General features: G+C 37.2%; 1 protein-coding gene across 6 annotated transcripts in view; it reads right to left on the bottom strand.

Annotated features, from left to right (window-relative positions):
- DLG2 (discs large MAGUK scaffold protein 2) overlaps positions 1-22,909 on the bottom strand; it is a gene marked incomplete at both ends in the record, with an annotated part of 992,680 nt that overhangs the window by 466,269 nt on the left and 503,502 nt on the right. The window contains one exon of one of the 6 annotated variants that reach the window (XM_082277310.1): positions 18,652-18,729. The exons of the other annotated variants lie outside the window; for them this stretch is intronic. Coding sequence (XP_082133436.1) covers positions 18,652-18,729 — 78 coding nt within the window. Of the gene's footprint in view, positions 1-18,651; positions 18,730-22,909 lie in introns of those variants that run through there. 6 annotated transcript variants of the gene reach the window in all.

Below are 22,909 nucleotides of genomic sequence, written 5' to 3'. Positions count from 1 at the left end.
AGTTCTTGTTATCCAGGAGATGGGAAAATTCATATTAAAAAAAGTCTTAAGCCTTTATGTAAAATTTTGATTGTTCAGGACAGAAGCCATGCCAAATTACTAATTGCCTATTATCTGCTCTGCAAAGAGAAATTTTAAATGGTGACAATGCAAATAAAATGATGAGTGATGAATTATCCATGTAATGGATTTATTTTTATCTCTGCACAGAAATATATGAAAAATATCCCTGCACATTAAAGTTACCATCCAGTGGGAACTATCTTTAACATATTTGAAGTATTGTGCTATAAATTAAACAAACTTAGGCGTTGCTCACAATTTAACTGTATAAGACCATTAATCTATATTTTATTATTCAGTGTTCCTCTTATTAGCAATTATGGAAAACAGCTTCATGCCAAGTTGTCCTCACTGAATCTTTATTAATCACAATAAGACAGCAGTATTCATCTTACCCTATTTGAGTGTGTTTCAAGACTACATAAAGATCCTTCCACTATGTGCAAACCGCAAAATTCTACTGTTTCTAATATGAAAGGTGGTTTAAAGAACAAACAACAAACAAGCAAAGAAGCCCAAAAAATGCAGAAATAATCTAGGTACACTGGCGAGACAAAAATGCAGGAAGCTTGGGACAGCTTAGTAAATCTCTAGTTCAGTGAAAACTTAATTTGCATCATGGTGGAAGATACATGACAACTACAGGAAAGATACATTAAGGTTCTTTGTTTCCCAAAGCACTACTAGAATAAGATTATCCAGTGTTTATATTGCTGATTGTCATCATATAAGAACTCAAAAAAAAAAAAAAAAGTTGTAACCCCTCATTCCATTTTCTTCTCACATCAGAGTACAGCTCCTAAATCTGACTTAACCTGATGTGCTCCAATAGGGATTAAATCTTTCGGCTTTCATTTTTTTAAATTCCAGGTATCTTAGACATCAAAGGATCTTTCTTTCTGAAAAGTCAATACTTCAGCATTTCAGAATAATACCCTATAAAGCAGACACTCAAGATATTTACTCAGTTTTGAAAATACAAGATATGGTTATGTAAATAATTTTATTATGTTATTGTCCCAGTCCCACAAGATCAGAATTGGATGACCGAGTGGGATAATCAAGCTATTATTGCAAATCTCTTTTCCCTGGTATCCAGTGACAACGTATGTGGGAATGGTACAAAGCTGTACCAGGAAGGGTTCAGGCTGGACACAGGAAAGCATTTCTTTACTGAAAGGGTGTTCGAACACTGGAACAGGTTCCTAGAGGGGACGCCAATGCCCCAAACCTGTAAGTGCTTAACAACATCTTTTAATTTTTGGTCAGCCCTGAGTTTGTCATGCAGTTGGACTTGATGGTCTATGCAGGTGCCTTCCAAATGAAATAGTCTAGTCTATTATTTTCTTAAATAGTGCTAAATCATTCTGTAAAAAAATATCAACAGGCAGTCAACATCCTATATTTTTTGGATAACAACCCAGAAACATGGTTTATCAGTGCTAGAACACAACTAAAACATTCTGCAGACTCCTCTTTTTCTCTTTGTATGGACTATATTCCAATGTTACCTGGCTGTCAAAAGTTTTCCTTTAGAAATACCTTCTTAATTTTTATGTTGCGCACAGAAGAGGAAGTCTTCTCAGCAGACAGGTACTGCTGGGGCCTGGGAAGCTCAAGTTAGCAGCACACTAACTGAGCAGCACTAAATGAGTCCTACTCATTTGTCCTCATCGAGTGACTCCATGTGCACACCTGCTTAAGTGTGCACTGCTCACCTACTTACTTGCATGGCATCCTGACACCCAATACAGCTGGCTCCACTGTAATCCCATCTGTCAAAAGACATTTTTTAAAAAAAATGTGGTTTTGTTTCAAGCCAAAATGAAACATGAGTTTTTTGAATCACAAAAGTTCTTACAGCAACTACAGTATGGTACCCTTGATGTTGCTACCAAAAACAGAGCAGTAGCCTGAACAAATTACATGTGAAATATTAGAGAAAAATCATTAAAACATAATCAAAGCAATTACCAGGATATATTTTAATGGAAACATGGTTTGTTGAAGATACTTGGAGATCAGAATATGGAAGTAGTTGAAACACACGGCAATTTACAATTACTGTAACTTTGCTTACCAAGCACTTTACTAATCTGTTAAATGGTCAAGTCCAAAGCATAGCTGCTTTTTAAAAGTCACAATCTCTAGTGACAAATTGGCTGTGAAACAACTGACCAACAAAGATCTTTCTCAAGCTAGAAACCTCTTGCGCCCAAGGAAGGCCAGAATCTATTGCCAGAAGGAGGCATGAGGATATATTAGCAATGGTCTTCTTTGTCCTTTAATAGCCCAGCCTAAGTGAAGAGTGACCTATCAGCATTTCAGAAAACCGGGTGCATCTTTTGGCATAGGCTCAGCTCAAGGCTTGTATTCTGGATTCCTAACAAGATCATTGAGCCTCTCTAGTACATTTGTTCCATTAAATGATAAGCAAAAGTAGTCCAAAGCACTTAAATCTACTCAGAAAATCAATGAGAAAGGGGAACAATCACAAGGTTATCTAACTATTGAAAATTATCTTTCACTCACTGGGGTTTCTGATTCTGCCATATATGATGAAGTACTATTTAATCATGCAATTTTGTTATCCATAACTCATGAAAATTACTTATTATTACTTATAATTTTACTAAAGTGCATTTTTCTTCCTTAGGATTACAAGTTTTTATTATAATGTTTTTCTTGTCATATTTTAAACATTTGGGAGAAGAAATATGAATGACTAATTAAAAAGGTATAACTGATGTCATAATCTAAAAAAAATAATTAAGAAAGCAATTTAAGACAAGAATGGACAGGTCATTTATTTAAAATTGCATGTGCCAGCTCCAAAGTCCAGCATCTTGCTGTGCATTCTCAGCATCTCAGTTTCCTCCCTGACACATCCAGCATGGCTCGTCCCAGGTTGGGAGTTTCAAACCTTTCATTTTGCTGATCTGACTTTTGCTCAGGTTACTAACAAGCTCCTACATTACAAATATAAGGCCATTTACACAGAATCTTTATTCTCAAAAATGTTTTCATGCATTTCTGTCCTACCTTACAGATATCCAGTTTCCCTTAGTGACTGCCTGTATTTGCCACTCCTGTGGCTTGTTCATGCTCCAACGTTCTTGCTCGCTCTCTTTTCTGTATAATCTCCCCTGGTTATATTTTGCCCTTTCCTGTTCTTTGAGCTGACATCTATAGCAAAATTCTCATGTCTTCTTCTTAGTTCCTCATCTATTTAATTGCATTTAGCTGGCATGACTCCAAAGCTAAACTCAGTTTTTCTGTTCCTAACTTCTGTCTTTCACTTCATCCCTTTTAATTCAGCTCTCACAGAAGCCAGAAATGTTATCTGTATACAGAGCACTTCACCATGCAGCCCACTTTCCACTGTCTAAAGATGCTTCCAAAACGGGGGAAAATATCTGGCCAACTGGCAGCCATACATTATCCCCCTGAACATAATGCTTTCTCATACTGAGGAAGGAAAAGTTAAAAACCAACCTGCACATCTAAAGAAGCAATCAATCGAGTTTGATTCTGCTTTCTCATCTTTCCTATCTTGTCAGTGTCTCATTCAATTCCAGCTCTTCATAATCTTTGACACAGAAAAAAACCTATTTTGTCAGTGAATGAATTTTCTCACCCTGATCACTGGAAACATCTCATCTTCTTTCATATGACCAATCTGAACTCCTCAAACTCAGCAGCCTGCTGGAAACTGTTGCCCTCACTACAAAGCCAGAAGCCATCCAATTCAGCCTTTTACATGAAATAATATCTTCCAGTTGGAGATAACTCAAACAGCTGTAATAAGTGGTCTCAAACATTCCTGGTAAAGTCATAATCTAACCCCAGAAATTAGGATAATAGGTTGAAAAATATTATAAAATCTGTGGTGGTGTTTTTTGGGTTTTTTTTTTGAGGGGGGTGTTGGTGCAGTATTTTAATTAGGGCCAATGCACTGTCAGAACAGAGAGTTTCATTAGCAGAAATGGAAGGAAAGAGGGATGAACTGGGTGAACAAACTTCAGCCAGGCATCTTCATGGTCTGTATTCGAAGACACAGAATTTCATAAAAAGTTGTTGGGCCTTTAACATAATGACTAAAGCAGAAAAATAACTAGGGAATTACTGCCCTCATTAATTCTGTTGCAACCCAGAATCGACAATATATTTCCATTTCAACAATACTACAATGTCTTGCTTTTAACCTGTCCCAAAAAACCCCCAGCAAAATTCATTAATTTTGCCATAACAAAATAGCATTTTTCCTCATTGAGTCTTCAACAGAGAAAAAAGCTCCTTCATTTGGTTGTCAGTATCAGAATCAGAATTCAAAAAGAAAAATAGGAAACTCTTATCATGTGGTCTTACCAGCCAAATTTACGTCAGGGTAATGAAAGGAAGGAAGGTGTCAGGGGAGTGAAAGAAACTTTTAAAAGATGCATGGGAATGTCACTAGCAAGCACAAGATAATGGAGAACTTGCTAAAAGCTGGGATGGAAAATATTAAACAGCCCCCCACCTGGGAAAAGGGAAGGGAATGCACTGTTGCCAAATTTTGCAAATTGCTCTTAAGTTACAAATATGAAAGCAAGGCTCTTTATGAGAGGTCTTGGCAAAGAGACAATCCTGAGAACTGTCAACTGTCCTGAGATAGGAAAGTTAAAACTGAATTACTGCTAAACCATATATTCCACATCTTATATTTCCCTCTTCCTTGATGTCCTATAACTTCTCTTATGAGAACATAAGAGAACATTGCACAATGACTTGAGGTTTTTGTCTTGGAACTCTTCACCTCCTGCTTCCAGAAGATTTTTCCTTGAATGAGATATAATTATTCTTAACAGTAATGAAAAGAAGAAGAAAAAAAAATTCTACATCTGAGAAGACACCAAGTAGAGATGTGATTAAAGATTGACATTTTTACCTAGCATGCAAGATTAAATTTTCCATTTTTATACATTCCCTCAAGAACAACTTGTTCAGCTACAGATGAGTTGGCATCATTCTGTCAGTTCTCAGTGTGGCAAAAGATTCTGGAGACTGGACCTGAAAATGAGCACCACACGTAAGCCAAATCTCTGACTATTTTTTTTCTTGAGATCTGCTTGGAAGAATACCATGGAACAAAGGCCTGGGTAGAACAAGGGTCCAGGAGAACTGGCTATTTTTCAGAGATCATGTCTCGCAAGCTCAAGAAGAAGCTATCCCAATGAGAGGAGGTTAAGTGAGATAGCAGGGGGCCTGCTTGGATAAAAAAGGAGCTCCCAACAAAACTCAGCTATAGAAAAAGAAGCCTGCAAGAGGTAAAAGCAGAGTTAAAGGACCTGGGGGGAATATGCAGACACTGAGCATGCAGGAATGTGGTTAGGAAAGCCGAAGTCCATTTGGAGCTTAATCTGACAAGGGACATGAGAGGCAACAAGAAAGATTTCTATGGGCAGTTCAGCAGCAAGAAGGGAAAATGTAGCGCCACTTCCGAATGGGGCAGGGGACCTGGTGATAGAGGACATGGCAATGGCTGAGGTAGCAGTGCCTTTTTCACCTCACTCTTTATTGTTCAGATTGGCCTTCAGACATCCCAGGTCACTGAGAACAACAGGAAGCTCTGGAGCAAGGGCGGCATCCTCAGTGGAGGAAGAAAGCCAAAGGCTTTTCTCACTAGTTTTTGCTGACAGGACAAGAGGCAATGGGCACAAACTGAAATACAGGAAATTCACTTTAAATATAAGAAAGATTTTTTTACTCTAAGGGTGTTCAAACACTAGAAAGGGTTGCCCAGACAGATTGTGAAGTCTCCATCCTTGGAGATATTAAAAACCTGACTGGACACAGTCCTCAGCCACCTGCTTTGGGCACAAGGTTAGACTAGATGATCCCTAGGAATCCCTTCCAATCTCATCCATATTGCTATTCTGCAGTTTCTGGAGTTTTTTGTCCTTTACTGCATGCATTCACTTTTCAAAGGAAAAAAGAAATATAAAAAACTTGAAGAAATATTTTCTTTCTTTCTCTGTTTTAGCATTTCATTATCCATTTAGCTTTACATTAACAAGCCCTTGTCAACTCTCTTTCTGTAAATTAACAGGAGCAGCATCTTTATATTTATATAGAATGATAGAAGAAATTTTAAATCTAAGACTCATACTCACAGTATAGGCAAATCCTATTCCATATATATCCTTCAGATAAAGAAATACCTTATTGCCCAATGAATAATATTTGGTAGGCATCACCATAGCAGAACTCCTCAAAGTAACCTGGGAGGGTTTGCAACATTTGTTGAAGGCAGTTCTTTTCAGTACAGGCTTTGGTTAACTTCAATTTAAGGCTTTTTCTGAAGAGAAATCCTTGAAAATGCTAATTATAAGAAAGTAAAGAACATCCAGAGGGACTATCATGTTATATCCCAAGCACCCACATAGCAGCCACATTTAAAATTCTCTAAATGGTATGAAAATACTTTCTACTATTATGGAGATTGTCACAGATGCATATTTAAGGACAAGAAGGACTCCTTGGAGAATTCTATGTGGCAGCATGCAAAATTTGGGTCATAGTCACCCATCCCAGAATTCCTAAAGCATCACATTTCTGTAGTTTCAGCAAGAAAATACTCTTAAAAAAAAGAAAATCTAGCCTTTATTTCCACTAAATGTAACCATGAAAAACAGTAGACTCATTAAAAGCTTTCATAAAAAGATAAATGTTTAAGCATATTTGACTATGACTTTTCTTTGATTTGACCTTGGCCAAATTGAAAGCACATAAAAAAATTTACAGTCAATGCTTGATGTGAGCTATACTAATATCTGGCTAACTGCCTCTGCTGTGAAAGCTCTTTCTATTTCAGTAAAATTTTATGCACAAAAGCATTTTCTAGAAACTGATGTAGTGTGTTCAATACATTTTTAGACCCAAGCTTAATTACAAAAGCTTTTTCATAATAACAAATATTGTCCCAAGCAGAGACTATATTTAATAAATATGCTTATTATTTTCCTTAATGAAAGCAATGTTTAAAATTTGTAGGTAATCCCATTACACTGTACTTCAATTATACAGCTCAGCTCTCCTACCCTCCTGCTGATAGAAGACTTCCTCATCTTAGTTTCCAATTATATACATTAAGTCCTTCCAAAACTACCTTCATTATTACACACAGCATGTATAGCTCTATCAGAGAAAAAGCTGTAATTGGGAAAGAGCAAAATGCATTTTTGAGCCTAAGACAATTACAAGAAAAGTTAATTATGTCAATTAAAATAATTTTCTCTCCACTCAACAAATATGACCTGTTTGTACAAAGAAACACAGCAGGACAACTACTGATCCTGGATAAATCACAGTATTTCTACTCAAGTTATTCTAACCAGAAAATTTGTGAAAGAACGAAATTTTGACTTTAAATTACTTTATATAGAAGAACGGCCAAAAGAACTATTGGATGAACCCAGGGGAATTCTCCAAACCTAAAACCATATCATTTTCTATATACACCCAAAATTAAACCTAAGTTTTTCTGTTCTTGGACTACTACTTCCTAAAAGCAGAAAAAGACATCTGACAAAAGCAGACTACCGCCAGAAAAGGTCCTGGAAATATATAAATTAAAAATGCAAGTACAGGAAGTAAAATCTGCACCCTTGCTGTCAATTGCTCTTGGTGAAGAACTTCATCTCAACATCAGGTGGCAACCAGTTGAACCTATGAAGTGTTGACTCTAATTTCAGGGTCTCAAGTCAGAGCTTTAAGTGTTGAACATATGGCTGCATACAGCAAAACCAGAGGTGTTCACCCCAAAGAGCATCAGCGCACAAGAAGGCTCCCAACTTTCAGTCCCTCGGCTTGTAGGGATGTGAGGCATCTCTCCCTGGTAGCTGCTGCTGCTATCTAATCTTCCTTCCTCTACCCACGGTCCTTTTCTTTGACATTACATTGATCAGCCTCAGCCACTTCAACCAGCTTTCAGAATGTGCAGTTTTCACTAGCCTGCTCGTTCCTGTATTTTCACAACATCTAATTGTGACAATACAGATATGCATGACCCTAATTTTGCTGTGAAGAGCTTTTCCCATGCCACCTCACAATACCTTACCTAGATCATCCAACTTTTGAACACTTCCTAACATATCTACGGTTGTTGTTCTATGGGCATCAGAAATAGAAGCAATATTCTAGAGAGTACTACAGTACTTTTACAATGCCATCATAAACTTATTTTAATCTGAGTAGTTTAGGTCATTCTTTGCTTATGCCTAACTCATTTCTTTATCTTACAAATTCCTGGAAATTTGTTGTATAGAATTTGTACTGACTATTTGATATGACAAGAAAAGTCAAGTCTGAGTACACTGCAGTTTAGAGAACATTTTCAGATTTCACAGGGAAATGCTACTTGTTCTGGAAGTTCCAATCTCCTAATTTCTTTCTGATTTGGTTTTTTATCACTTGGTGATTTTGTCAGGGAATTGGGATCACTGCCAAAGATGTTTACCTCAATTTTGTTTCCAGTCCTAAATTAGATTCCTCCTAAATAGTGAATTAGATTATTAATCAGTAAAAATCTAAATCTTCATTATTAATTTACTAGAAACAATACAGCAGCTTGTAAAGCATTTATGCAGCAGTAAACAGAGAACCATTTTGCAGAGATCATGACATGCTTAATTTACTACACAACTAAATATTTAATTACAAATGGTAGGAAAGCTGAAAGTGTTCTGTTGAAATTAAACAATTTTTAAACAGTAATAGTTTTAACTTTATTATGGGCAGTAATGGTAAAATTCTAAAACAATTCGTAGGAAATTTGCTCCTTTTTGTGGGGTTTGCCATTACCAGTTAAGTGAAGAATCATGTATTTGGTTAGCCAGTCTGCTATTTACTGGTAGGTCTGCTCCCTCCTGTAGTTTGAACAGAAATAATTTTTAAATGACATATTAATTGAAAATGCAATGCACTTTGAGGCACTACATTTGCAATGTAATAGTCTTGCTCCAATGCTTTCCTTGCTAACATCTCTAATTAGAGTAATGGCATTTTAACTTCCTCGCGAATATCTAGCAAGTCTTTGTTTCATATTCAATTTTCAATACATCCCAGGTACAATATTTTAAGTTCATTTGTATTTATACATCTAGACTCATTTTTAAAAAAAGCAAAACCAAAACCAACAACTTGTTTATATTTCCACCTTAGGAAATTGCGCACAGAGCTTTTGCAAAGCCATCTCAAGATGAATATATCCTTCCTGGTGTTGAACCTGAACAACAAACATTGATGCACATCACGTCTAATTAAGGTGAGCTTTCAAAACAGATATTCAACAAATGTAGCTGATTGTTTCAGAATTTGCTTAATGTGCAGCAATATGGAAAATGAGTTCTCTCTATTTTTTTTCCTTCTCTTTTAAACTATTCCTTCCTATTGTCTAATTCATATAACTCAGCTTTCAGAAGAGGAAGGTAAGAGGATGGATTTTACCCTTATGTGGATGCAAAGAATGGAGAAACAAAGCAAGGTAGGCTGGAGAAAGTTAAGAACAATATCAGCATGTTCCATTTCAGGAGGGAGGTCCACTGAATAGAATATTACACCAAAACAAGAAATTATAAGGCTATAAGTACAGTCTGGAAACCAAAGGGTAGCAACAGGATCGCTTTCACCTCATCTTGAACGTCACTTTCAAAACAACAAATTGATATTTCTTAACCGTCAAGTTGTTTCTATTAACAGTATAGAATATCCTGACATTTTGCTACCTTAAAAGAGTACATGACAGTTTTGTCAAAAATAATTCTCCTAAAATCTTAAAAAAAGTTGTTAGCTAAGAAAACCACAGCTATGTATACATAATTCATCAGCTAACAGGAAAAGAATATTATATTTAGAGTACAAGTAAAACACATTTTTCTACATCTTCCTTATGTCTCAAGGCTAAAGAATACTTCATAGATTTACAAAACTGCATGCTATAGCTCTTCAAGCCTCTAAGAAGAATAAAGTATACACTTGGTAGCATGCCTCTCATCACACTGCAGCATCCTAATGATGTGACCTTGCTTCCCAAAGTAACTTGTAAGGTAAACTTCTTAGAAGTAAGAGAAGTGACATCACTGGTATTGTTGAATCCATGTTCAGTTTAAACATTGCTGTATGAAACATGGAAGCACTTAAAGGAAGACAGACTGAAGTAAATTGAAAAAATCTTGCTCTAGGATTGAAATGAAATTTTCATACAAAGTTTGTTCTTCAAATCCAATCCCAGTTTAACAATGGCAAAGTTATTGCAATGTTGATCTTCACAAAAGGCATGTGATAGCCTTGCAGTAGTTAATAAGGAACACAGTGAGGCACTCAGCATAGTGCTGGTATCATCACTGGCCGTCTCAGAAGAGCTAAGAGTGGTGCCAGCTGTGTACCTGCACATACTTTCTGTGTCTGAACAATGTCACTTCTGAACAGCCTTGGAAAGGAGGGAGGATGGGCGGTGGGAGTGGTAGAAATGTGCAGAACCTTGTTCTATTCTTTACCTGGAAGCTGCTGTGAAAAGAGAGCTTCACACTTCAGAAAATGTTGTGAGTGCTTCATGTGGTATTGGGGCCTCCTTCCTGGTGATTACACCTCTCAGACTGCACATACTAGCTAGTCCCTTGATTGTTTCCAATTGCTCATCTGAAGCTGTTAACATATATTCGAGCTATAACTGAGCTTTCCAGGATGTGCACCAATATTTTAAGTAGTGTATGGCAGAGAATTTTTTTCACCATAACAAAAATATGCCTCATTTAAAACGAACTGTCTTGAGAATTGCATGATATGACAATAATGCTAAATTTTACTGAAGCTTTTTACACACACGTACTTTGGCAGGCTGCCTTCCAGTGAGAGCAAGTTACATATGTACCAGCTCTAATGGCCCATATAGGATATTAAAAACACATAAAGAATAATTTGATAATCTACCTTAGGAACAGTATGACAATTTTCATCTCAGTTTCCTCCAGAGACTCTAATGCCAAAGGACAGATTGTTTCTTGTCAGTGTTTCAAACTGATCTCTATTTGCAAACACAGCAAGTGATGCCAAATGCAGTTCAGAATGCAAATCAAACAACTATTTATTATGTGCTGTTTTGAATTGCATATGCAGGACAGAGGCAAGTAATGACAAAAAAAAAAAAATCATGCTTGCACATCACACAAGCCATTTCCATAATATACTTGAAGACTGTATATAAATGCAAAGAAATAAAACTATTCCAATAACATAATGAGCGCCTTACGAGTTAAATATATTCACAATGCTACACAGTGGGATTTAACAGCACTTGATAGACGATGTAGACCAAAATATAAATGCAGTAGTTAAACAAAGAAAAAAAAAAAAAAGAGAGGGAAATGATAAATTATTTATTGAATGAAAGCAGAAAATAGAAAATGAGAAAAACTTTTCTTTGAAAAAACAGGTTAGCTCATAACCAATGATAATAAACCCACTTATTCATTAGAGGCAGGTCCAATCTGATTCTATTTGAGTCCCAGCTGAGCACTCAGAACAGCAATTAAGGCAGCCGTCGGTGTGGCTGTTGTTTTCTGAATGTTCCTGTCTATCTCGGTTCTGTCTTGAAGCAAACAAGATGAAAAATAACTGGAAAAGTTACTTAACCTGTTTCTAAGATGATCACAACATTGGCTAGAATGGCAAAGGAAAAAAACAGTTTTCAGTGCCATGATACAGACACCTATGGGTGGTACCTGACAGACAAATGCACAGAGCAGTGCATGCCAGAATAATGCCTGGGGGAAAGGGAGAGGCATCACCAATGTATGGCAGCCAGCTAAGGTTAGAGCCCTCTTAGGTTAGACTAGAGAGGAGAGAAGATATTCTGTACCTTACAAAGGCCTCATCCATAGCTAGTTAACAGGTATTTCTTTAATTAAAAAAAAAAAAAAAAAATTAAAAACCCCAACTAATTTAATCAGGAGTGCTCCTTATTGTTCACTAATTGCTGCAGATAGGTGCTGGGCCTAGCCAGGTGCAATAACAAAACTCCTCACAGATGAAAAAAATAAAACAGATTTGAAAAAAAAGATTACTCTGAAATTATGAATTTCAAGGGAATAACATCAGTAGTTTACTGTTGATCAGTATCTTATTTTAAAACATCATTCTTGCATTTTTTCAAGGTTAGTTGAATTTGTTTATTATTACTACTATAGTGACTGTGAGGTGGTAGTGAGTTGAAATAAATCCCTACTTAGGCAGCTTATCCCTGCTGTTATATATTAATATTAGTGCATATGGGATTATAACAATATGCAAAGAAAAAAAAGGGAAAAAATCCAATTTGAGTAGCTATATTTTTCTGGATTAAATCACAATATGAGAAAATGTCTTAGAATTCCAACTGAGCTGTGCTAAAGCAAAAGACACAGCGAGCTCTGGATATAGGAACGTTTGCATATTTTTCTTCACATGGTTATGTGTGAAAAGATAAGATTTCCCCATAAAACTGTAAAATAGAGCACTTAGAAAGTCCATTTGAAAAGATTCCTCCAGGGGACTGAGATAACTCTGGCACCTGTTCGAACAGGTAATTCTGCAAATAAGTGACACACTTTTGTCATCCCATTGAACCTGGACAACGTGGGCCATTGATTGCCCAAACACAAATAAAACTATCCATTGCCCTTACAGCATGTGGCAGCTACATGAGATGTCCCTTAGAAAAGCAGTCATTTCACCTTTAGCCAAGGCAATAACTAGACCTGCAAGTTTTATCACTTCATCACAACCCCAGTGGACTGTAAATGATTTTGTAAGCTCTCGAAAGAGAGCACTTCTTAAGAAATCTAAGGTATGCACTGAAGAAAAGAGTTTCTCTTCTTTGGAGTTATATATATATGTAAAACAATGTAAGAAAAAATGTGTTTATCTGCTATTATGTTTTATGCTTTCTTAATGACAGTTTCTGTTCTATGTCGTGAATAATTGCTGCTTCAAGTGAACTTCTTATCTCTTTCAAATTAGATTGCTGTGTACCTACTTGTAAACAAAGCAAAAACGAAACAAGTATACATATCCTAGAACTGCCCACCCTGCAATTAGCTATGCTAAAATACAGATATGAGAACAATCTGAATTCAAGTGTCATCTTGATACGGAGACTTGATTGTTGTTATTGCCAGGATGCTTTTGAAAAAATGATTAACTACGCCTGCATTTATAGACAGGGGGTTTTTTTGTTTCTTACACATCCCAGTTCTGTTAACTTCTTTTAGCATATTTTTTTGGGTCTTTTGCAAATATTTCATTGTAGGTTTACAGCCAAGGATGCTTGACTTATCCAAAATAACTCTAAAGCCAGGCACACAGAATGAAAAACTGTTTGTTGGTCTGTGTGCTACTTATCTAGTCTGCACTACAATACTTTCAAAACTACTCATTCAAAATTATACTGCTCAGTTTGTGAATGGGACTTCTGGGTCATCTTTATTTTTATTTACAATTTATAGTCCAGAAACTGCATTCCATTTTATCATTACATATACACCTATTTTTTAAAGTTAATTTGCTTCTGTCTTGAATCATTAAACTAATAAACGAGTTAAACTGTAACGATAACTATGCCTTATGTCATAAAGCTTAAATATTTTCAAATACAAGACATAGTTCTTAAAACTGATAACACTTTAACAGTAACTTGATTTCTAAAAACTAGAAAAAGAATTTGAACAACATTTTACTGTTACGGAATAGTGAAAATCAACTCATTTAAACACTTCACATTGGCCCTGCTGTTTTGCTCCCTAAAATAATCTACAAGGAGAAACCTCCTATTAAAGTGACTGTTATCTTTAGATTTAAAACCTCACCCACATAACTAATTCTACAGTGTTTAAAATTTGGGTCTCATGGTTGAAATATGTTCCAAGTCTGAACTAGCACAAAAACCAGTCCTGAACTTCCCCTTTTAAAATTAAATTATGTGATAACTTTGGCAAGTCTTTTCCCACTTTTCCCACTGACCCTTGAAACCCAAATTCTATCAATACAGTGAAGCATTATCACAAGCTATTTCCACACTTTAGCTCATTCTCTCAGATCAACATGATTAATTGTTCAGTTACTTTTCTGTACCTCTTCCAACCATTTAGAGTACTTATTTCTATAGCATAACTACATGCAGTTAACATCTCTTGATTTCTGCTTGATTGTGGTTTAATGAGAAAAATTCAAGACATCAATCTTTGCCTTAAGTTATTTTAGTTCCAAGGTTCAAGTGATCACATTTACTCTCATAACAATAATCCTTTCATGTGACAAACTCAAAGCAGTTTAACAACTTTGAGGCAAAAGGTAAGACCAGAGATGGCTTGAAAGGACTTCAGTTGTTTTCAGGCAATATTAGTGGCAGCATTCCCTGTACACTAAATGTCTCACTACTTGAAGGGAAGAGTAACACTAGCAATCAAGCCAAGACAACCAGATTGAGATAGAATTTGTAGATAAAAAGTGCAATATATACTGGAAAGATTTTATTTTCTAGTCTAATCAAAACAATAAAGTAAAGAAATATGCTTAAGATTTGGCAAAATGGCAAAATGAGAACATTAAGAGCAATTAATAGGCATTAGCCCATTTTACTTACAAGAAGTTTTAGCCAGGACTGGTTGGGGAAAAAAAAAAGAAAGAGTTCAACTTTCCAAATTTGAAGTTTTTCAAAATATTTTGCTTTAGTTCTGAATTAAAATAAGGGTTTTAAATATATCATGAAAATATGACTCAAATAAAAATCCTGGTACACACCAGCCAACTTGAAAGAACTATTTAAGACACCTATGGCTGCCATGCATCCCTTTATTCCTAGATGTGTTTTACTCTCCAGATGAAATTTTAACAGTGAGAATTCATGTCTGGTTTTTAGGAGCCTAATATTTACCAGGACATATACCAGCAAGTCATAGAATCCTAAAGTGGCTTGAGTAGGAAAGGACCTGAAAGGTCATCTCATTCCAACCCTTCTGCCATGGCCTGGTAACCTTCCACTAGACCAGGTTGCTCAGAGCCCTATCCAGCCTGGCCTTGAACATTGAAGCTCTTAAGTTGTGTGTGGGTGTTAATGAGATAGTGCCTTTCCACAGGGTCTGGCCCATCTCAGCACAAACTCCAAGGAAATGCCAGGCTGGAGAAGAAGCAAGAACTGAAAAGGTAGGGCAGGAGCAGCAGGGCTGCACTCAACAGCAGGTGCTGGTTAGGGAGACAAGAAAGCACACCCAGCAACTACCCAGGGTTCTCTCTCTCAGTGAGAACAAACCCACCTCCTTCCTCCAACTCTGCTGCTTGCTCATACCCTTTCCCCTTTCCCTTTCCCCAGGGTTCAAGATCACTTCTCCAGCTCCTGAGAGCCCCCAGGCTTTGGCTGCAGTGGTGCAGGTCACAAAGTACCAAGAAAATGCAAGCCCCATTCATTTAGAGGCAATTTGCATGCCAGCTCCCCTGGAGCACGGATTGCCATATTCAGCTATGGGGAGATGAGCGTGAAAGTAGGGTGAGCTGGGAAGGATGGGGAGAGGAGCTCCAGCTTTGGAAAAGATGGGGAGCTCTGGAGACAATGTGGGCAAGCTCACCCACATGGCCACAACCAGACACCCTCATGCAGTGCAGAGCACACACACAGAAGCACCAAGCTGTCACATCAGTGTTGCTTAGCTCTTCCCACCAAGGACTGCCCTAGTCACCACAGAACCATGGAATGGTTTGGGTTTTAAGGGAACTTAAAGATCACCTAGTTCCAACCTCCCTGACCTGGGTAGGGACACCTTCCTTCCCCTTGCCTTTGTGTGCCCCTTCACACCTTGGAAACTCTGCTTCCCTAAACAGACACTGGGAGATCCAAGTTCACGTTCTCTCTCTGCACAATTCCGGCCCAAAGCTTTGACATTCTAAGGAGCTGCACTGCCAGGTTGTGCAAATGTGTATGCACACACAACAATCCACGTTGTAACCCTCTTCTCTAATGTCACCTCCCCCTCCCCCCCCCCAGTTTTCTTCCTCATCCTAAGAAAACAAATAGGCTCATACAAAATTTCTGTTTCTTAGAAATAGCCCTTAAAAAATTCTTGACTTGTACTCATGTAAAGAAGTAAAGCATGACAGAAAAATCTGTTAAGGAGCCATAGTCTTCTGATTCCTACTATCCAGATCTTTACTGCAAGAAAATCTTTTTGCACACATATGGTATTAGAAAATGCTGCTGAATGTTACTACCTCCAAAAGCACGTTCAGAAAACAATGTCTTATTCAAATCATGCACATGGAGAAAAACAGCTAATTATTCTTCTAAGGAAAAAAAAAAAATGAAACTGCTTAATAATTTGATTATTCAACCCTTACATAAAAAAAGGTCAAAACCAAAACAAGGCATGCAGTTAAATGCTATTTTGAATTTACTTTTTGATAGATTTATATTCTATCTGTGTTCTCTTGGTACCGAGGTATTATACTGAAGATGTCAGCGTTGATCAGCTTCCAATCACCAATGGCACTTATTGAAATAGCATCCTGCTAGGAATGGGATTTTCTGCATTTGCTGAAGTTTGATTTGAAGGACAAAAAAAATTAAAAATTGTAAATGAGCCCTGACTGTGGAATAAACATCCAAGAAAGAAATTTTATTTTTTATGTAAGTCAATAAGTAAACATTTTACAAGATGTTTATTGCATACTTATTGTCTTCTGGCAAAAATAAAATTCCCATGTAAATATGCTAATAGCATGCTCAAGTAATATCAAGAAAGCTTTTCCCTAAAAACTGTTAGATATAGCTTGAAAGCTTAAATAGCATGGACCTAAGTTGTCTTGGTTATTTTAAAAGTCCTATAGGGATGAACAAGTAGCATTATAATAAATCTATACAGAAATATTTAAAATACATTAAAATAAAGAGGAAAAGAGGCAAATTTTTTAAGCATTCTTTTTGTTGGTGTTACAAGACTCTAGAGAGAAGAAAATATTTTCTCAGTGAATACTCTGGCACTGCTCTATGAAATTTTTCAAGGTTACTGAAATAATCTATGATCATATATGCTTTAAGGAACGCACACTAAATCTGTTTTTAAAGCTGCTGGGTGAGCCCCACTGTGTCAGGAGTAGAATGTGTCCACTCATCCTGCCTCTGTCATCTTGGAGGAAGCCTGAGAGCAAATATTCCTCTGGAGGGAGCCCCTCAGGACTAAGGAAGATCCAGGCTGCAACTTTTTTTCCTCCTATAGCTATATGCAAACAGCAGGAGAATTTATCTGATGCTCTCTTTATGGAAATGTGATTGATGACAGAGAAAGTTTGACAGTCCCATGTACAGCTCTCTGCATTTCCATTTCCCCCTTATGTATATGATGTGAAATAGATAAATCACTGCTATTTAAGTAACTTCCCAATGACTTGCATATTATGTTTCAAAATTTCCACACAGCACCTTTTTAAACATTGGAAATATTTTGCAGAAAAAGCAAATCTCTCCCCATCCTCCCCTCAACCACAAACATAATATATTTTTGCTAATAATTTTCTCTAGGTGAAGGGCTTTTCCAATTACAAAAGAATTCAGGCAATGATAGTTGCTTAATGGATTGGTGGCTGTATTACATAGCATAAGATGTATTAAAGACATAATAAAGCAGCCCCTTTAGAAAGTCTTTGACTACATCAAAGACAACAAGGAAAAGAGGAAGCCATCATTACCAGACTAATGAGGTAACTTCATAACATTACATTGAAGTTTTTCCCCCAATCTAAATCTGAGTTTATAAAAGAGAGATTAGTCCCATTTTGAAAATGGTTTGTCTGGTAATGTAGACAAAACTGGATTGCAGGTCAACCAACTAAATGTTTTCTATGCTTAGAAGAAAAGACAATTGCCTTGATACCCCCTAAATATCATCACTGCAAATTCTAAAACTATTCAAGTTTTTTTCAGGGAGAAAGAAGGCAGAAGACTCTTAACCTACAGGGGCTTCCAGAAAACAGCTGGTTAAATACAGTTCAATTTTATGACAGAAAAATACTGAAAGACAGTACTGACCATTTTTACATACCTATATCTTTTTAAAATAAAAGGGATCCATGCTGCAGCACAGTTTCAACAAGTACCATGAAACAAAATTCCCAAACATTATAAATGCTTAACATGTTATTCCATACTCATTAGTGCCACACTAGAAAAAAAAAAAAAATACAGGCAGCAAACAATCAGGGGTTGTTTAAGAGCCTAATATGGTACTAGGAAAAATAATGCAGCACAGCAACAAGTTCACTGGAGTGCTCCCTTAACACAGACATACCAGATGTACAGCTGTTTATCTTGGAGAGAAAAACAATCAAAAGAGGACATAAAGACTTTTGAAAAGATCTTCTCCCCGGTATTTAATAATATGCAAAATATTGAAGGATTCTTGCATGAAATCAGGAATAGCAATAGGTCGTTTTTCATGGTATTTTTAAAAAGCTAAGCAGACACACAACAGGATGCCAGCAGGCAGCTTGCATGAGACATAAGGCTTTATATTCCCACTAGGAACGTACCTTCTCTGCTTTTGCTTTCCTGGCGTTATGCACAAACCTGCGTCCCAGCTTCTTGGCATACCAGATAGAAGCAAACATTGTAGTGATGAAGATTTCAGTCTGAATATGCAGCACACACACAGGGAAAAAAAAAAACCAACAACTTCCCCCACAACTGAGATACAGATCTAATGCTGGTTAAGGTCTTAACTGTGCTGTTGCTTTGTCAAGTCCTCTCATGCTGCCTTCTGAAAAAAAAAACAAACCACCCAGTGTGGCCAGTCTGCAGGTGTATTTACATACTGCCAGCAGGAAGTCCAGGGTGAGGCATCTTTGCATCCAGCTCACATCCAGTCTGCTAAGTGCCTGTCTGCAGTTCTTTAGCACTGTCACCACAAACTACATATGTGTCAGTATGAAAGGAAGCTGCAGTAAACTACTGTAGCAGACAGCTCACCTCCTCTTCTCCTGTTCTGAAATTTAACTCCTTGGTTCTCTTCGATTTGCCAGCATGCAACAGAAGCAGCAGCAGTTCAAAAATGAGATACACAGCACTGCAGGAAAGCAAAGGGGTACAAAAGTGCCAAAAATAGAAATGTGTATTAACTGTTAAGGTGAAGGAACAGGTGTTTCATGTGTTTCAGGGCAATTAAGATATGAAAGGAATATTGATTTTACTTTGTTCTTGCGGTCTGGGGTCTATTCAGAGATATTTTTGGTACCTAGTTTCAGTTCACAACAGACAGGCATCAGAGCTGCTCAGTTCACTTGCTGATGTCACACATGCTCTGCTGAAGGATTTAAGACTCAACCAAGGGCTTCTGTTTTTCTTTGATAATGCCTTCATGTAACAGAAACCTGATAGATTTTTTTCCAAATTCCAAACTTCTGCCCTACCTAAGTATGCTTTTCCCTCTCCCTTTAATTGCAAGCTATTCTCTGTTGGGAGTTGGGAAGTGCCTTTGAACACCTATTCTTGCAGTGAAACAGCAATGCACTATTTTCCTTTTGTCACACACTTCAGCTTTAACCCCTGCACCTCTCTTCAGTTATAATGGCTAAACAATAAGCAGAAACATACTCTTTTGGCTCCAGACATATGACAAACCAGATGTTCCTCCCAGTCAGATGCAGTATCAAGGCTGTAAATTATGGGGTTTACAGCTATGTGTTGTATTTGATAGCACTTGTAAGACAAGTCCTGCCCAATGCCCTCCCACCTACAAGTGTGGAGATACCAACATGCAGGAGAGCCACTGCTGTCCTGTGTGCAGCATTGGATTTGGGATGCACACATGTGGGAGTAATTTCTGCTCTCCTATTCTGTGGTAAAGAGCAAACCAAAATTAATTGATGCATGGCAAAGGAAATACAGGCATAGCAACTTAGTATAGGGCTCTTGGGGACAGGGAAACACCTTTTCTGCCCCAGGATTTTCAGAGAATGGCTGAAACTATTTTCTCCAGGGTACGCGAAATCAAAATGTAAAATATTCCACTCCCACTTATAACTTAGATACAACAACCAAGTTACTGTAGCTGGATGGCATTGCCCAAGCTTTGAGCCTGAAGGCAAAAACTGCTCAATTCTGTTAAGATTATTGGGAGTTCAAAGAATTCTTCAACACTTTTTAAAATGGTAAGTTGGTTAACTAAATTGAAATTCTTAGATAGTGAGGGCTTTTTTCAAGGTAACTCCAAGGTATATGGTTGATTTTTCCCTGACATCTAAAGCCTTCTGATAAAATATTTTGTAACTGGTAATATTTCTGGGAAGAAAATAGTTACTAACTACTTCCAGTTCAAATATTTAGTTAATCCTGGCAGCCAGAAAGTTTTAAGACCACAACATGGAGTAAATTCATGTCTCATCTAGAATATGATTGCTATAGAAGAGCTGTCTTTCCATAACACCACTTTAGCTCTTTGAACTCTAGGCTGATAGTAAGATAGACTCTCCAAGGTGAGAAAACCTTTATTATGCCATGTAGCAGCCTCTCACTATTCACCCTATTTGTGGAAAGACATTGTCCTAAAATAGAGGGGAGGGTAGATAAGAGAAGGAAGAAAGATGGCCTGAAAAATTTAGGAAGAAATCAGAGACCTTGTTTCTAGCTGGGATACCATTGTAAGGAAACATAGATAGAAAAAAAAAAAAGGTGCAGAAAAGGAGAAGCAACATCATTACACAGCTTAACCAACACTATAAATGTTAAAGGAACAGGAAAAAAAAATCTTCCATAGTATATGCATAAACAGTAGAACACTTCTCCCACTCTGCTCCCATGCTTTTATGAAGAGAATAAGTATAATTTGAAATCATTGCACTACAACAAAAAAAGGGTACATTCTCCCAAACAACTATTTATATAGTCTTATGTATATTCAGAAGCTGAGAAAATTGAAGGAAATATTCATTAAACAATAAAATCCAATTTTTATGACTTTTGTCATCAACATTAGCAGCTTTACTGAACTATTTATTCAGGAAAAGTAGGGGGTAATAAAAAGCCACAATTCATCCCACTTGAAGAAAAAAAAATAGAATACATTGTTCATTTAAGAAATAATGACAAAGCAATAGGGAGGTAATTTTCTCCACCCACTGAAAATGTTAGATCAGGAAGAATAAATCTTGCCAAAAACCAATCCTGATTCTAGTCAGAAATACAGTTTAACTGTTTGCATGCATTTGCAGATCTATGCAAACCCCCAAGTATCTCAAAGGTCAGACTGCAAGCCATTTCCTTACAGCTCCATCATGCAGCACTCTGCCATACATTGCCAATAGCAGCTTTATTAGGGCTCTACTGGTACCCAGGGAGTTTATGATTATGAATATTTTACTGTAACCATAACAAAGGCTGCATTTTACAGAAGTGCTACAAGCCGAGCTGCTTTAGAAGAATTGCAACTCCCAGCTGCTGTCTCCTCACAGGAGTAATATGTACTTTAGCTTGCTCACTGAAGTGCTACATTACAAGGACAGAGAGATGCATGTCACTGAGCAATAATATTATCACAGACAGGAGATAATCAGTTAAGAGCAGATTTTACAGATTTTTTTCTTTCTGCAAATGAGTGGGTGGTTTTTGGTAAACCAAACCACATCCAAACTATACATTAAATGTCATTCTTCTGCCTCTATGAGAAGAATTGGTCTTACCACAAGTGGGCACATGGGTATAAGCACAGAGCAATTATGCTGTTGAATTGTATTGTTTTTATGACATGGCTCCCCAACATCACAAGCAACAGCAATTAATGCTCGGTACTGAAACAGATGGATGTCTCAAACACCTTGCCAACTGTTTGCATGCAATGAGTATCACCAGTATTTCTGACAGTTTGCCTCCTTTTTCAATTTTAACGTTGCTGCTTTACTTAAGCAGCACTTGGGAAGAAGTCTGGCTTCGCTTTAGACAGAGCATTAATTTTCCCTTGTTAAGGGGTAACTTCTCACAGCACACACGTGGGGTGTCAACCTCCCGCTCACACACCTGTGGTGAAGATAGATGTTAGCTGTAGGTTCTGGTTCTCTCCAACCTCTGTCTGAGTATATACACACAGTAGTCATAAAACGTGATGACAGGGCCATTTAAAGTACAAATACAGCTCAGTCATAAATAATGCCCTCCTTGTAAGAATGAGAAGACAGATGGAAAGATTAGTATTCAGGGTTTGCAGAACTGCTTCCAGTGAAATGGACAGGAGAGGGAACAAGTTAAAATGAAATACTTAAGATCTAAAACAATCACTTTACTCTAAGGTTTATTTGTTAACATTCCACAGCTGTGGGTACAGGAACAGAGCTGCTGCTGAGAATCTAAGGTAGCTGGCTTTATTTTTATTAGCACAAGGCAAGAAGAGATATTGATTTGGCTGACTGTACAAGCAACCATTTCCCATCCCCAGCACAACTAATTATCTTACATAGCTACATGATGCCAAGACATACTATTTAATGACCAGAATACTAGGAAAGACAGGAATCTAAATGTCTGCTATTCAGTCCAGAAGATATAAATTTTAGGCACTCAGACCTCACAATTCTTTAAGCAGATGGAAGACCCAAGGTTTTGTAAGGACCTGATTTTTCATTCTTCCCTCTAAACAATGGCAAATGGACTAATGTTCCTTCTCCTAATGCAACAAACAGTATTTTTATAGAAAACCCATGGGCACTCTTCCAAAAGTTAGAGTCAGCACCACCAAAACACGCTCAGACTTCTCTTTTGGCCATTGCAGAACACAGTCTGTTACAGATACAATACAGGTGA

Source organism: Coloeus monedula, assembly GCF_965178545.1.
Source record: "Coloeus monedula genome assembly, chromosome: 3".
Classification (NCBI taxonomy): domain Eukaryota; kingdom Metazoa; phylum Chordata; class Aves; order Passeriformes; family Corvidae; genus Coloeus; species Coloeus monedula.
The sequence above is the reverse complement of the archived record's forward strand: the minus strand, read 5'-3'. Positions and strand labels throughout refer to the sequence as shown.